Raw genomic sequence first — 18,439 nt, forward strand, 5'->3', positions numbered from 1 at the left:
TGATTGTAATGATGGATTAATTTTAAAATGTTTGCCATTCATGGCTCCAACACAATTATAGAAATTCCAACGATGACCAAAATCATTAGCCACGACTCTCCATTCATTCTCACATAGTGGCAGTCTAAGATAGTCTTCATGTAGTACATGAATAAACGCAGTATATACTTCCTTAATGATACCTGAAATGGTACTCTGACCAATCAATATGTGAGACGAAGAGTTTCCTGACTTTCCCCTAAAAATAAAACATTCTTTGAAACATTACTTACATTTTCATTACTGATGCACATTTCAAGTTTAAAAAATTTTAAGTTACCTGTTGCAAGATGTCGTAGAGTGAGAGACAATCTCTCAGCAGGTGGAATGCTTTGTTTCAAATGTGTATTCTGTTTTTTTAATAAAGGCAGTTACTTTTTCTAAAAGATCTTCAAATAAAGAGGTATTCATTTAAAGGCATCTACAATGCAAGTATTTAACAGATCAAGTATATCATAAACAAATTAAAGAAAAATTTTTAACTGAGTTATGTACCGCCTAAACCAATCTGGATCTTCGAAAAGCAATTCCATAAAAAGATTACGATACATGCTTCTCCTGTTCCTCTTTAAAAGATGGATTTGTCCATATATGACGATTGTTTCGATGAATTTCTTTTCAGCGACTATTATATAAAAGTAAAAGAGCAGCAATTCTCTTCTGTTTATTTGCACGTGTTATAATACGCGGCATTTCTTAAATTTAATTGCATCTCAACTTATTTGTATAAAGACAGTAAGCACACTTTATCGTCGAAATTTAGGTTAAGTAGGTCAATAAGTATCAAATAATAGACCTTTCTTTTTCTTTTTAATGGTTAATGGCTCCCTAGAGAAAGCGGAGGTAATATGGCCAGGTCATGTCTTATTAGAATACATACAAAAAACGAATCGAAACACGTCCGCTGCGGTTGAGTGGTTCTTCAGAATTCTAAAAAGAACAGAAAATCTCTAGAACATCTAGAGAACATCTAGAAGAACATCTAGAAGCCATATTATCAATCGCAATGCAAATCGCTATCATATAATGTGATTGGACAATAATCTTCAATTTTTAATCTATAATCTCAATCTCCAATGCGTCTGATTCCAGCCTTATTGTGTATGTACAAATACGTTATTAAAAATACATTGACAATTCAATTAATTAATGAAAATATATGAAAAGTGCCTCCGAAAATAGAAATATGGACTAAGGAGAAAGAACATGCTTTGATACACGAAATGCAAAAAACCTCCAATATTATGGGATGTGACCTGCGAAGGTTACAAAAAAGAATCGAACTTGAAAAATTATCAGTGGTCTGAAATAGCCAATATATTAGGCCCATCTTTGAATGATAAAAAATAATAGCATATTTTACAGTATTATTGCATTAGACTTAATTATTTCTTGGAGTTCATTTTATGTATTTATTTATTCTCTATAATATTGCATTAAAAACATGAAAATACATAAGTATGTATATATGTTAAATTAATATATATTAATATATTATAATTGTATGTAAAGAGATAAAACATTTTGTAAATTCTTCAATCTTTTTTTAAAAATATTAACTACTCTAATCTTAATAATTTTAATAAGTAAAAGGGAGGGCAACAACACACAATGTGTATTGTTATCCTCCCAGGACAGATTTCCAGAAATTTACTACATAGATCTCAAGTTAATAGGAGAAATCCAATTTTGTGCCAATTTTGACTTTATTCTCTAATTACTGCTTCAATAATCAATATATTTCATATATTTTTACAGTTGAAATGATATAACATCGTTTTACTAGTATGAAACATACGTATGAAACATACTTTTATGGTAAATAATAATTGGAAGAAGCGTGAATCTAAAACGAGATGTAGTGGAAAAAGTCCAGAAGAAATATATAAACCAAAATGGAATTTATATGATAGATTAATGTTCCTTAAGAAAACATGCGTTCAAACTGCTAACATATCTAACTTGCAAAGTATAGAAAATTCTTCATTTTCTAATACAATATAGAATTAATGGAATCGTAGTCTGATTGTAATGTCATCGAAATTATTGATTCTTCACAAAGAAGTGACATGCAGATAAGACATTGTAACTTTCGGTACAGTGCAAGTAAGTTTTATTGTATTTTACTATAGATAGCAAAAACTGTGTGCGAATATATATGTATATTTTACTATAAATGATACTTATATTATTTTATCCTGTATAAACTATGTACAATAAATTTTAATATAAATTCTCTTGTTATTTTACGTTTTTCAGTATACTAACTCTTTTTCAAGAAAGTAAATAACAACTCAAATATTTCATTTAAGATTGATGAACATTCTTTACAATCCCATTATTCTCCATGTAATAGTATGTCATCATCTTCATTGACACCTATTGCTTTTTCTATTAACTGGAAACTGTTGAAACTATCCTTACAACAAGAAGTCATGTACATAAAAAGAGGAGCAAATAAGAGGAAACAAAATTCGTTAATAGAAGAAGCATTTACTGCAATAAAAACGCTGCAATAGAAGAGCCGTCAATTAATTTGTCGTCTATTTCTGACAATCATCCAGCTACATTTTTTGGAAATTTTGTGGCGACAAGATTACGTGAAATGGATCCTGAGATGCGTAAACATTGTGAGAATGACATAAAAATTCTTACAAATTATTAAAATTTTAAAATCTTACGTTATATCATTACAAATATATTATTTTATAAAAAATGACATATACGAGGACAAGTCAATAAGTTCTTAGAAAATCTGTCAGAGGGCACTCGCAGTGTCATGTCACATTACTTTTTGACAAGTAGCATCTTTCAGCTGATTACTGTCAAATTTTCGCGAGAATTCATCGCGAAGTTTCATTTCTGTAGACGATTAAAGAGAACAACCTTTTTATTTTTTACAAAATGAAAAAAATGAGTTTCATGCAGTGATCAAACATCTACATATGAAAGATTTAACACCGAAAGAAATCAAAGCCTAGTTGGATAATGTTCATAGCACATCTGCATCAGCATACATACATTGCGACTGTATACAATTGGGTGAATGAATTTAAACGTGGTCGTACATCCACATGTAATGCACCTCGTTCGGGACGTCCAATTGAAATTACTATGCCAGAAATCATCGATAAAGTCCACGATATTGTTTTGACTGATCGACGAGTGAAAGTGCGCGAGCTTGTTGAGGCCACAGGCATATCACATGGCACAGTGATTTCAATTTTGCACGAACAATTGGTGACAATGGGTGAAAAAGCTATCGGCAAGATGGGTGCCGCGTTTGCTCACTGTGGATAAGCGCGACCGTGTGACGGTTTCAAAACAATGTTTGGAGATGTTTCAATGTAATTCAGATATAAATTCATTCTGGATTCATTACGACGCATTCAATCGTCGATTTATTACGACGCAATTTCTGAATCAAGATGACTCTGATTTCAATCCCTCCCTTTCATTCTTTTTCCCATTTACATCATTGAATAGAAAGAGATAAAAATTGGCCGTCTTCCATAATTTCTCTCTTTTATTTTTATTGATCATTTTAACGCAAGGATCGCACAGTCCATTCTCTATGAGCTCATAGAGCGGTATTCATAGTCCGTTCTTATTTCAAGACTGTCTTAAGTAATGTTTTAAAACACTAATACGGCCCCTGATTGATTCATGACTTCTTAAGGCGGTTTTGAATATAAGGTCTTGAATAAGATAATATAAGATCTGACTATAAATATCGGTCTATGTCTTTTGAACGTACATAATGTATGCCACAAAAGTGTCTTGTTGCCATAGTGACTAGTCAACAACTTGCTTGAAATAGCGATATCCAAAGGCACGGAAACATTGCTACATTCATATTGTCAATACATTTGTATAAAATGTTATTTGGAATTAAAATGGTTAACTAGTTTAGAATTTTGCAGAAGTTTGCAGTTCATAAAGCACAAATTAAATTTTGAAGGATTAATAAATCAGCGTTTTGTGACAATATCTTGCGTAAAGTAAGGTTTATCTGCATATATATGTATAATATATTTTAATCTTACCGATACATCATGATGGATATGGAGATGAATGCTGAACTCGACGGTGTAAGTAATCATTTATTATTTATATAGAAATATAAATTAAATGCGTTTCAGAAAACACTATTAATGCCATTTATATCATTCTACCTTTATCGTTTATTATGTAAAATAAGGACAGAATGACAAAATAGCGCTAATTTTCCTGAAAGCACCTGATTAATAATTTGATAATTTAATAATAACTTATTATTTAATTCTTTATGATATGTTTTCATATGATTAAAGATTTTTCAAATTTATATTAAAAATTGTTTAAGAGCACGAAAGATTTTATATTAATATAATTTCGTTTTATTGAATGTCAACTTTATCGAATTGTTTGTGATTTGGATAAGTGTCATATCGAAATAGCAATGAAATGATGCTATATTTTAGGCTGAAAGTGAAAGCAGTCAACCGTCTTCGGAAGGAAGCTCAGCAAGTAGCACATTTTGTATCTTGGAAAAAGATTATGCAAAGGTAAGATCTTTGAAAAATTAATTGGTTTGCAAGTTATTAACAAATATTGCGCAATTATATTTATTCGATCCTATTATAAATTTGTACAGCTTATTTTTTAAATTTTAGTATATGGAAAGTTATATATGTTGAGCTTTTCTCTGCATTAATATTTTGCTAAAAATATCTTACAGTTTTTTGTTTATATCAATACAAATTTATTAAAATTTAAATACGTCTTATTAATTAATTTCATAATAAATAATGTATTTTATTTGATATGTATAAATTTTATTTGAACTATACGATAGAAAAGATTTAACTTTTTATAACAATATCAGTGCAAACTTAATTATCTTGTTAATAGAAACAAACATACGGAAATATACAAAAAATATAAATATTTTAACATATTTATTATTTTTTTTGTATCTGTTCACATGCGCGCGCACACACACACACACACACACACACATGCGCGCGCGCGCATATATATATGTATATTTGTATTATATCCTATATACAGAGTATATCAAAGTCGTTGAATCAGATTTTCACCCTATGAGAAAATTATCGACTTCATACCTAATTGGATTATAATGTTTGCAGTCGATAATTTTCTCATAGCTAGTTCAATGGCTCCGATTCACCATAATATAATACACTCAAAAAAATTATGGCATAGAAAAATTGTGGGCAAAAATGGCCAACTTTGACTAATGATAACTTTGCAAAAAATTACCGTAGGATGTTTTTTTTTTAATTAAAGCTTAAGAGATCTCCACTTTAAGACACTATGGCTAGATTTTAAGTTTGATGCATCTCTGTCACTGTAACTCTCAAAATATAAGGATGTGTATTTGTCATATTGAAAAAATTAACGAAATATATAAACATTGTAAAATTTTTTAGGGGAGTGCAGCCATTTGCAGCCATTTGCAGCCACCTAAAATTTGAATTTTCCCCTTTAATTTAAAAAAAAACGAGTTGCTGCGATTTTTTTCGCAGAGTTACAGCACTTTAAAATTGCATTTTGACATATACTACCGACATTACCTGCATTACTGGATATGCATACGATCAGGTTGCTAGATGGATTTTGCACATCGTGTTTCTGCGTATGTGTAGATTTTGCACATAATGTTTATACGTATAAATTTCAATAACGCGTGTTACCTCCGCGTTGCTCGATTACCGCTTGCAATCGATTCCTCATATTGTAATGCAAGTCCTAATTTCTTCTGTGGAATGTCCAGATTTATACTAGATAATGAGTCATAGATTAAGAGATTCAGCAGAATAACCTGTCAATCTCAGAGACTTATTATAAGCTCTAACAAATCTGTAATGACAATCCGCAGGAAGAAATTAGATAATTTAATTATAAGGAATCGATTGCAAGCAGTAATCGAGCAATGCGGAGGCATACACTGAAATTTACACGACGTGCAAAAACGTCTACGATAATTTTTTGCAAAGTCATCGTTAGTTAATGTTAACAAATTTTTACCCACAATTTTTCTATGCCATACTTTTTTTTAGCAATGTGTGTGCGTGTGAGCGTTCGTGTGTGTAGTAATAGTAGCAATAATAAGGGTGATCCAGAATAATCCAAGTATCTCTGAAAAGACGCATTCCTGATTTAATTTTAAAATGATTTTTCCTTTACGAAAATTTTTATCCAAAGCTTAGTTCTTAAATTACAAAAAGAAATACCGTATTACGGGCAGCGTAGAGGAGACAGGCAGGAACGGCATTCAATTAGACGCAGACGCTTCACGTGCAGGGCGCACACTGATCGAACGCATTCACACGTTTATAAAAACACGTTCGGTATCACCTTTCCTCTCTGTCACACTACCTTTTTGTCTTTTAAATACATTAAATATGCTAATTTCGTTAAATTATAAATTATAAATAATGAAATTGAAATGAATATTGAATTCTTTGAGGTGATGAATATTGAACTCTATCGGATTGTTTTTTTAATTACACTGATAAAATTGTTAGAGAAATGTTGTAAAATAGTGAAATTAGACAATTATATATGATAAGCATTGAAACTGTTATTGATATACAAATCATACAATTATTTCAGTACGTCGAATTTTAAGAGCATGTCTTATAATGTCTTATAAAGAAATACTTGTCAGACTTAATCGTATGTCAATAGGCGTTAGAAAACTTATCGCATACAATTATTGTCTAATTTCACACTTTTAAGAAAACTGTTTTTTTAACAGTTTTATCTGCGCTATTGTGCTCGTAGTATTTGTTACTTATGAGAAGTCTTATGAGAAACGTGATCACGCTTCTTAGCACTCAAAGAGTTATGAATGTTTAGAAAAAACGTAAAGCAAATACACTTTAAAAGAATTAAATATATAACACTCGCTTGTAACTAAACAATATAAATATGATACTAGAGTATATGAGCAATAGCTAGATTATAGTTGCTAAAACATAATATTTCAAATAACATCAAATAAAGAAAACATACGTTTCGACCAGAACATTCGATCATTATTAATAAGTTTAAAAACTTACATGTATTATTACTTTAAGAACTTATTATTACCTTAATTATAAAAATTGTTATTGCCTTGTAGATGTTCAATGATTCCCTTTTGCTCTTGCTTCTTGAAACAGACGAAGGAATAAATTTGGATGCATCGTAATAGTGCTCGACATAACTGTTTACTGTAATTCACTTTCATCACTCAATAATTAAATGTCTTCTAAGTATGTATATCACACATTTCCATGATGAAATTCCTTTTTTATAAATTGTGTCGCGTTTCAACATTGATATATTTCGATTACACTCACTTGATAAAACGAAGAATTTATTAATCGATTTATTAGTTAATCACTGACAATTACAAACGATTGATTCAGCGACTAAAAATTATATGAAGAAAGAAACACATATGTAAATCCGTACAACACAGCACGTGTTTACGTGTAGCAAGCAGCTGATTAACTTTCTTAGTTATACGTACAGTGAATGGCGCTCAGACGCCGAATAATCAGTGATTAACTAATAAATCGATTAATAAATTTCTCGTTTTATTAAGTGAGTAATTGAAGTGTGTCAATGCTGATACATGACAATTTATAAAAGAAGAATCTCATCGTGAAAATATGTAACTCGATACTTACATACTTAAAAGATATTTAATACTTGACAATAAATAGGAAATATACATAAGGAAAAGTATATTGGCAATAAAAGTCAAGCGCAGTAATTGGAGCGCAATAAAATTATCAGTGATTTATTAATCAATAAACAAACGTTTCGACATCATTCCAAGCTATCATCAGGGGATACATTGTGATTATTGTCTCAAGCTCCACTTGAAAAGTCATATGTATGTCTCTCAACAATAGTTGCAAATGATTTTGGATCCTGCAACGAGACCATACTTATTTAATATATTTTAAAAGAGACTTAATCAAAAGACTTGTTAAAAGAAGAGATTTATAGTAGAAACCATGATCTGTCGAACATCGACATATAATATGTTAATGCTGAATTAACAAGCTTGAGTACAATATTAAGAAATTTTGTTACAAATAACGAAGATACGTGCAAACTAAACGAATGTTAGAGTCAAAGAGATACTCAATATGAAATCGTGGCGGATAGAACCTTATTTATATTTTGTTTATTATATTTATGTGTATGCGTGATGTAAGAACTCAGTATCTGACTGTAAGTTAATGTTATTCCTGTCTTTTTATGTACAGATTTCAGATATTAGTCTTTTGTTTAAAAATTTTTCTGTGCCAATAATTTTTACGTTCTCCCAATTGAATTCGTGGTTGTTATTAATTCTGTGATTATTGATTTGGTCGTCGTGTTTCTATTAATGTGATTGCGATGTTCAGAAATTCGGTCTTGAGTTTCTGCATGTTTTTCCATATGTAGCATTGCAATCGTTACATTTTATTTTATAAACTACGTTCATTCTTTTATTTGTTGAGAGAACGTCTTTGTGTCCTTTTATTAAAGTATCCGAGATTGTTTAAATTAAAAAATGAAAGTTTCATTTTAAGATCGTTCTTTCTTTTATTAAATATTTTGAATATTCCTGTGATGTATGTTATAACAAACTAGTTGTATTTATAATGTTATTATTTTTAATTTTATGTTATTATTTTTTTATTTTTTAAGTTGTAAATCTGATTTTTTATAAGATATTTTAGATTTTTAAGATATTTATAAGATATTTTTTCTATTAATAGTTTTAACAATGAACCGTAATGGGTCATTGTTTGTAAGAGTGTCAACTATAAATTTTAAGTTCTTTTTATGATAACGTGGATACAATAAAAAGGATCTGTCCAGCATGTCTATCTTTGTACCTTTCTTTTGAAAGAGAAGATATTGAGAGTGAAAATTTAGGTATCTTCCTAAAACAGTTGCTTTTTGATACCGGTCAAACTCGATTATGTTGTTTTTTATGATCTTTAAGTCAAAAAAATTCAACTCATTTCTCCCAAATGAATGGTGAATTGCAGCCTGGAATGAAACGAGTTAAAAATATTTAAAATTTCTTGAGTTTTATCTCACAGGGTTGCTGTTGCAATGTCGTCGATGTACCAGAGATAAAAAGATAATGAAATACCAAAACTCTTAAGAGCCCTCGCTTCCAAGTCACATAGTATTAGATTCGTAATTACCGAAGATAAAGGAGAGCCCATGGACGTTCCAACATGGACGTTGTTTGTTTGTAGATGCGTTATTGAAAGCGGAGTTTAAGACTAAAGAACGGCTTTTAACAATTAATTTTTTTTGGTATGCTCGTGTGTTGTGTTGTGAAATAAAATTCCAATGTCGGGAAAAATACTTTCAATGGCTAAATCTAATGGAATATTAATAAATAAAGAGATAACATCAAGAGAAATTAAAAAAAAATTACTGTCAAGTAAGTTTGTCATGTAATGACAGTTGAATAATTTTTCAACTATCTGGAAACCATTGTCAATATGATTTAAAGATTTAAAAATAATAAGATTGGAAACAAAACCGTTTATGTTAAATAACATTACTTTGAATACAAAGCGCCACTACGATCTGAGTATTGAGATCTTGAACTAATATATATATTCATATAAATGAATTAATTTCAGAAATAATAAAATTTGAAGGGATTATTAATAATTCAGATTGATTGCGTTGAAAGTTCGACAACCATATCGGCGCGTAATTATTATTTCTGAAATTAATTCATTTATATGAATATATATATATATATATATATATATATATTAGTTCAACATCTCAATATTCAGATCGTAGTAGCGTTATATTCAAAGTAATGTGATTTAGGAATACTTTTTGAGATTACATTGTGTAAAAACAGAAATAAATTCTATATAGGACTGTATAACGATGACACAATTTTAAACGGATAATCTTGTTTGCGAATTTTGAGAAGCCCATAAACTTTTGGTGAATTCGCATTACTGCAGTTCAGGTGATACTATACATGGAAGATATAATATATTCAGAGCTCTTTCATCCTTTAAGAAGGTCATGCAAGTTTATGATAATTTGGTTAGTTGGATTTTTTTTAATTAATTGATAAGTTTCTTTGTCTTTTAACATATTATTCATCTATATAAAGATTATGCGTTTTGCGAGTTTCCTCCGTGTCCAGATCCATTCTTGGAATGCCAACGTTTCATGAAACCTTGCAGTCCACTTCATCAGGGCGAGTCCAGTATCAAGCTTCTCCTCGCTCTAATGAAGTGGACTGCAAAGTTCACAAAACGTTGATATTCCAAGAATCTGGACACGGAGAAAATCTGCGAAACACATAATCTTTATATAAAAAGCATCCATAGAAATCTTAAGAATATATTGTTCATCTTTTCTATGTATATCTCTTTATCAAGAGTAACCGTTGAATTTCCTTCGTCTGCCCTAGTGAAAATAATGTTCGGGCTATCTTCAATAAACAGTTTTGTGGATATAAATAAACTATATATTCTTTTGTTAGTAAAATTATTATTTGAGAAAGAGGAATGATTATTGAAAATTGGAATAGTTTACTTTTTATATTTATATAATTATGTGTTTTTTGGTAATTTTTTAATACTATTTTCTGTGTTTTCTATGAATTCTATTAATGTCTTTTCAAAGTTATTTGTCGGTAAAGAAAAATTATCTCCTAATTGTAGAAGGATTTGAACATCTTGTGGTATTGTCGATGATTTTATGAATCATTTATCTTTGACAGAAATAAGACTAGATGTAGGTGGAATTTTGTAAGAATCAGAATTGACCGAACATCTCCTTTATGCTTTCTTCTTTATGTTATTATTGTTTCCTTTGGATAAAAAGAATAAATATTTGTTAGTAGATTCATTATGTGAATTGGAATAATGGTACTATTAGCTCAATTTCCTTTAATATGCATTTTTTCTGTTTTGAGATTAATCATTCCATTTTTCTGTTTAATTTATGACCAACGCCAATTACTTAATTGACTGTGGAACTGACTAATCGCGTTTGCTGTTTAATAGAATTGACTACTTATGGTTGACAGTTAATCACCGATTCGGCTTAATCGAATTGGTGAAACCTTCCTTTATATATAATATTAGGTGTTGGAATTAATTCGTAGCGTTTTTTAATGAAAGAATGTTATTTATTTCACATGAGCATTAAAAAATACATTAATGAAAGTACTTCCCATCACTTGTAAAACGCTACGAATTAATTCCAACACCTAATATTAAAAAATATAGTCAAGTTAAATATAGTCTATTAATGCATTGTTAATTTTTTACTGTACAGTAAAGAACATGCAACAGTTTGCAAATGATCATCATCTTGATATTGATTTTGATATTTTTATATTACTATTATATGACAATGGGGATAATGATGGAATTTTTTAATTTAGTTAACTGCAGTGTATCTTTTTTTATAAAAGATTTGATATCAACAATTGATGCCAAATTAAATCCCATTTCTTCAGTAACATTTTCTTCGATGGTCTCTTTATCCAACCCAAGTTAGTAGCAAAAACCCTATAGTTTTATTCTCTTAAAAGTTGTTACATAAAAATCATTATATCATAAAATTAGTTAAATCTAATGATATGTATCATTTATATGAAAGATGAGCATGATTCATATAAAAAACTTGATATCAATAATTGGCGCCAAGTTAAATTCTGTTAATTCATTTTCTTATATACATTTAGTTTCTTATATACAGCAAAGGACATGCAAAAATATGCAAATAATCATTGTCTTAATATTTATTTTGATATTTTTGTATCACTAGATTTTGTGTCACTAGATGATGGAGGTGGCGATTGGATTTTTTAGTTTAGTTGATATTTTGATATTTTTACTATAAATTCTATAAATATTTTCTTTCCATAAATACTATAGTTAATTTTGTTTCTTTATACCATGCCAAATTAAATAAATAATGAATATTATTTTAATGATATATATCATTTGTACAAAAGATTTGATATCAACTGTGACGCTAAATAAATTCTACTATTAAAATAAAAAGTAAAACCCAAATGATACTACTATTTTCATTATTTATTTAATCCAAATGGTATTATCTTTAATTTTTATACAATGAAAACCTAGTATACTTTATCGAAGGATTTCTATCCAAATGATTTAAATTCCTCTTAAATGAAATTATTATATCACAATTCATTCAAAGACATTTTCTCATCTAAGATAGTAGTTATTTAATTCTCCTTTAAAACATTATACAAAAAATATTACAAAATTGCGTTACCCAGCTCAGCTTAAGTGTTACCACAAAAAATTAAAGAATTAACCGTATGAAATAAAAAATTTTAATTTAAATAGGAAAATTTTTCATGTAAAAACACTTGGTGCAGCTAGATCTCAATATAATAACATAGTAGTAAAATATGAATGTAATATTTAAAAAAATAAGAAAAATAAGAATATTTATTTAAAAGGGGAGGTCAACACAACTGTCCGGAACCAACTTGATTCTCCAGATGAGAGAGATATGTTGTCTGACATATGTTGTTAAACACGAAAATTTAAGAGACAAGTATTTTTTTTATATGTGCGCTAACTTATGTTTAAGAGATGAAACACTCCTTTAAAAAAAAAACGGTATTTTTCTTTCAAGGCGAATATTGTTGGAAGAAAGATAGAAAACAATTTTTTAAACAAAAGTTGTACGGTTTCAAGAGTATTTTAAAGTTATAGATAAAAAAATTTTGTTTATTTTTTTGTTTAACAAAATACCCTCACCATCCATAATTTTTTTAAATTTTCAAATTTTTTTTATCAAATTAAAGATTGTTTTTTGACGAATTCAACTATGTGTAATAAAGTTATATTACAACATATCATTTTCAAGGATTAATTATTAACGCTTCTGTATATATGTAATCCATGACATCTGTCTAGCTGGCCCCCCTACGTAACCAAATTCTTAATGAAAAAATTATGAAATAATGCGCTATTTATGCGCTATTCATATCCGTAAACAAAAAATTTTGTGCTCATTCCATTTAAAAAATTTTTTGTGGGGGGCTGTGTAGGCAGGCTGAGAGGGCCAGCTAGACGTTAATCCATGCTCATATGCGTAAGTAATTGTCGGAATAGTAAACAGTAACAAAATAAAAAAAAAATTTGTATAGTTAAAATTTGTATAATTCTCTATATACTTTATTATATATGTATTTAAATTTTATGTACAATATATATATTGTATATATAAATATATATGTATATATATTATATATATATATATATATGTATATGTATTTAGATTTTCTAAATATATAATATTTTTAAGATATATTGTACATATTAACTCTGTTATTATTTCTTTGACATTTATGCTTAAATTCTAAACAAAATTGTAACGTTCGTAACATATTCTCGTAAGATTTATTATACAAATTTTGAAGTGTTTATACCTTGATATTTTTACAGACAGCTTTTTACTAACCATAAGATTTACAAGAAATTGTAAATATTTACGAATAATCTTACGTCTTACGATACATAAGGTAAGTGGTCCAACAATGAACCATGTAAATTTCAGAGGCTCGTATTTCTCTCAATTATTGAGTTGAAGATCTGATTTTTTGCATACAGTTTATGAATTTAGTTTACTACAAACTGTAAACAATAACTCTTAAGTTATTTCTTTAGTTTAGTCACAATTTCGATTATTTAAAAAAATGGGAAATAATTCATTGTGTACAAGGGGCGTCACACAACGAACAATGCTATTTTTTAAAATAAATGTGTTTTATACTGCGAATTGTTAGGATTATTTTAGATTTACTATATTTTAATGTATTTAATGTAATAATTAAAAATTAATTTTAAAATGTTTATTTAGAAAAGAGATAATTATAAGATGATAAAGATTAGAATAATAAATATTAAAAGCCGACTTAATTATTATATATATAATTGTTTTTATTATTTTAATCTTTCACAATCAAAATTATTAAAAATAATAATTTTTTTATTATAATTTGATTAAACTGTGACGAATTAATTACAATAAATAATAATCTGAGAAAATATTTGAAATATGTTATTCAGATTTAATCAAATTATAATAAAAAAAAATTATAGTAAAAAAATATTTCAACATAAACATATTTGCTTCTTGATTTCGTCAACAGCCTAGAAAATAATTATCAACATATAACATAGAATAATGAAAAATAACATCTCAACTTTAATTTTTTTTGTTTAATCATTGTTACGTCCAAACCCTTGATAATTTGGTCAAGGAGATAATGAGGGAGAATGGAGAGGGTATGGAAGGACGGTCAGACTCAATCTCACAGATATACGCACGGAGGCGAACACCTGTGAGTCGTACGCACCTTTTAAGTCCCGAAATGTGGATCAACGTTCGAAGGGACGCTATGACACCTGTTCCACTGGACAATGCGAACGTCGGTCCTATCTTTTCGGTCAAGGAACTTAATATCTTTGACCCGGGACTGGACTTCGTACGATCTCAAGTATTCGAGGGAAGTGAATACGAGGGGTGATTTTTAATAAGAACAGAAGAATACCTTACGTTACATTTATTACCAAAATGAAAAGGTTTTGTACATTAGCTTGTCTTTTACAAAGAAAAATACATACTATATATACTATACATTGTGGATGCATATGCGTGCGTGCGTGCGTGCGTGCGTGCGTGCGTGCGCGCGTGCGTGTGTGTGTGTGTGTGTGGAAGGGTTAGAGGATACGGGGGGCGAGGAGCATATTACAGGAACACATCGGGGTGAGGTGTTTAAACAATACGGTGTAAGGTGCGGGATTTCCGGGGATATACACGGTTACTAGTCTGTCCCCTTCGTGGGAGGGGGGCGAGTAGAACTGGAACATCCGATCCCTGTTGATCGGCTCTGAACTTAGCCGAAATGGGAGGGGCGGGAGTTGATCTGAAAGAGAGAGAGGGAGTGGGAATCGTTGTTCGTAAAGGGAAGAGGGGAGGGGGAAGCGTTCCTCGAGAGGAGGAAGAGGAGGGAATCGTTGTTCGAGAGGAGGAGGGGGAGGAAATCGTTCCTCGAGAGGAAGAGGAGGAGAGAATCGTTGCTCGAGAGGAGGAGGAGGAGGGAATCGTTTCTCGAGAGGAGGAGAGGAATAACCAAGGATTTCTTGGATATCGAAGTCGATTACGGGAGAAGAGGTGAGGTCCAACGGTTCCGTTGGTGAGTACGAGATTTCTGTCGATTGTTCGACAGTCGATTGTGCCGGCACGATTGTGGGTGGCCCTAGGGAGCGGTTCCGCCTACTCCTTCGGTTATAGGGGAGTTGTCCGCGTTTCTTGCAGGTTCGCACTATGAACCGACGAATTAAAATTGGAATACGCGTATGTATAATATATTAATGCTCAATAATTGAGCCTTTCCATGCGGGTAACGCGGGGTGAACTATAAATAATTATAACTTACTATTTAGCTGCCCCAAGATATCGAGTAGAGAGTCTATGTGCGAGCCCAACGAGATCCGGCGTCCGCGAAGAGCGTCCGATGGGCAGTTGCCGTGGCGTAAGGCTGGTAACTTCAGTTGCGATTTGATTACAAGTTCGCACTCGGACGGGATCGCGAACTGGCGTGATTAGCGCGGGTTATAGTAATTTTCGGACTGCCCGAGACAATGAGTAACTGAGCGCGAACTCCACTGACGTGGACCGAATGGTTTAAAATTCTGTACTGACGTGAACCGAGTGCTTCAAAATTTGGTACTGACTGTGTGCTTCCACGGGACCTCTATTTATACCCCGCAAAAAGGGTGTTGAGCCTTTGTCTAGGATGCTAAAGTTAGTTGTAAGTGTCACGCGAGATTTACGATTTTTTATAACGTTTTATCGTAGTTGATCTAAAGTACATAGAGTAGTTTTGAGAAGAAGAGAAAGTGATTTACAGTTTTTTCTTTTTTAAAAAAGCCAAGATTGCTCCGAGACGGATGACGAATTCTGTTACTCTCGCGGAAAATGTGACTAGATAAGCAGATGGTTACCATGCTATCATTGTCCGAGTCTGGTTTCAGATAACGCTCCTGTTGGAAGTTATTCTATGCGTTTATGTTTTTTTTTCCTTTTTAAGTGCGATATGGCACCTGTTTTTTTTTTTAAGAAAGATAAAATTGTTAATCAGTCTCGGATGATAAAGCCTAGATTTTTACTATTGCGTGACTTCGGTACATTTATAATGTCTTAGCAATCTTGTCTCTTTTCGAGCCTACATTAAGGTTATTATTCTTTCTAGGTTGATTGACGTTTACGAGTTTTTGCGGCGCCTGTCCAGTCCTTTTTCAATTTTATCAGTCCGTTATCAGAAGGCCCCGCTCGGGTCTCGCAGACGCCAACCATAGTCGCGGCGAAGAGAAAAATAAATCGTGGCGTCTGCAGGACGTAACATCATCAATTGGTAGTAAAACAAAAATTAACTCAAAACCAATTGTTAGCAATGAAAATTATTGAATAAAATAAACAACAAACTTAAATTCTTAAGCGAAAAAATTAATTAAAAGAGATTGAAGGGATGCTCTAACGTAAATTAATTGCATTCATATCAATGGGGAAATAATATGTCATATTTCAATTTTTGGTTCCATTAGCTTGCAGTGATGGAAGAATTAATTTAATGTCTTCTATTCTTACAGTTGTTAAATTAGGTTCCAAAAGCACAAAAAACCGCAAGTTTTCTTTGTCTTTTAATCTTAAATAAGAGACATAATATTCCTTTGAATTGATAACTCCTAATATTTTAGCAACATAATAAATTTTTAGTTTTTTAGTCGTAAATAACATCAGGACGTAGGATTCTTCTGAAGGCTTTCGTGATAATAACTCAAAGTCCTCAATTAGTATAGGCATTTTATCATTGTGATCATTTGTATCTTCTTTAAAACATTCTAAATCAGAACTGGAATTTAGGACAACACTATCATTTTTACTTGATTCTGAATGATCACTTTCCATCTTCTTAGTTTTATTTTTTTTTATTAATGCTAGATTCTTTGTTTGTCAAGATTTGTCGTTTTACTTGTTTTGTCTTGAATTTACATTTTAGCATTTTTATTCTTTCTTCAATTATCTCGTTTTTTTGAGGATCCGTGGCAATCATGCTTTTTCCTAGTTTTCTTGATTTTCGTTTATTATCTCATGGTCCGGCTTTTAAAGATAAAAAGTCTTTCGGAGATTTGAAACTTCTATTCATTTCAGAACTTGATTGTTGATTTGAATTATCGATGTCATCGGATATTTCATATTCAGAATTTAAATTAATGTTGATATCTGGTGTTAAATCCAAAATTTCAGGTTCAGGTCTATCAGTGACAATGCTTGGTAAGAAATCAATTCCTTTGAAAACATCTGGATTAAATAGAAATATTCCGCATTTCTTAAACGCTTGAATTATGTTTACTGGTGTCACTTGATTTCATATAAGCCGTTCCGACATAATCTACGATGTTGTATATAGTGAAAGATTTGTCAGGATTTCTTAAAAGCTATGATTCTACAGCTGCATTATAAAAAATCTTGAATGGCGCTAGCAAACCGACTACTAAAGGCTGAAGCTTAGTCGTATGAGGATGTAGGGTTAATATTATTTCTACATTGTTTTGCCAGATTTAATGCCTCAATCGATAGATGCGACTCGTGATTATCCATGATTAGCAATCCTGAATTTTCTGGAGTTACTAAAGCATGTTTTATAAAATGTTTTATTACTTCCACAAACAACTCAGTATTCATTCAACCAGAAGGATTGGCCAGACCAAGTGAACCTAGAGGAGCACCTGTGAGCATGTAATCTTTGTAATTTTTTCTGGGAAATATTAATACTGGTAGTAAGGCCTGTCCTAAAGCATTGATAATACAGCATGTAATTATTAATATTTTTCACTAGTGACTTTCCCGATGTTACGAACTCCTTTTGGAGCAAGAATTTTCTTGGGACGCTGGACTAGTAGTTACAGTTTCATCTAGATTATAAATGCGACAGCCGTTACCAAAAGAAAGATGCCTTTCCATAACTCGTTTAAGATTATCGAAAAAAAATTTGACAGTTTCCTTATTGAAAGATGTTGCCTGTGCCAGGCTACAAGCTTTAGGTTTTTTTAGCGATAAATCAGGATGTCTTGATCTGAAAGAGCGTAGCCACTCATATCTTGCCATTTCTTCTCGTATCCAATTGTCGGGAATCTTAATATTATTAATAGTTGCCATCTGATAAGTTATATGATAGTCTACAGTACTTAGACCATAAAAAGTTAGAGCGCATTCTTTTACATATTCTTTCAACGTTTCTTCTTACTCTGTTATAAATATTTTATTAATGTCATAGTTAGGAATC

General features: G+C 30.7%; 1 protein-coding gene across 2 annotated transcripts in view; it reads left to right on the forward strand.

Annotated features, from left to right (window-relative positions):
- The first annotated feature begins 2,756 nt into the window (after window positions 1-2,756).
- Window positions 2,757-18,439, forward strand: part of LOC105148625 (cilia- and flagella-associated protein 58) — a 550,890-nt gene continuing 535,207 nt past the window's right edge. Inside the window, exons 1-3 of one of the 2 annotated variants that reach the window (XM_087406698.1) lie at window positions 2,759-3,871; window positions 3,963-4,130; window positions 4,503-4,586. In XM_087406698.1, the coding sequence (XP_087262824.1) occupies window positions 4,095-4,130; window positions 4,503-4,586 (120 nt within the window). In that variant the 5' untranslated portion in view covers window positions 2,759-3,871; window positions 3,963-4,094. Of the gene's footprint in view, window positions 4,131-4,502; window positions 4,587-18,439 lie in introns of both variants that reach the window. The other variant, XM_087406699.1, reaches the window with a different exon arrangement.

The sequence above is a fragment of the Acromyrmex echinatior genome, chromosome 5 (genome assembly GCF_024713525.1).
Source record: "Acromyrmex echinatior isolate Ae372 chromosome 5, ASM2471352v2, whole genome shotgun sequence".
NCBI lineage: Eukaryota > Metazoa > Arthropoda > Insecta > Hymenoptera > Formicidae > Acromyrmex > Acromyrmex echinatior.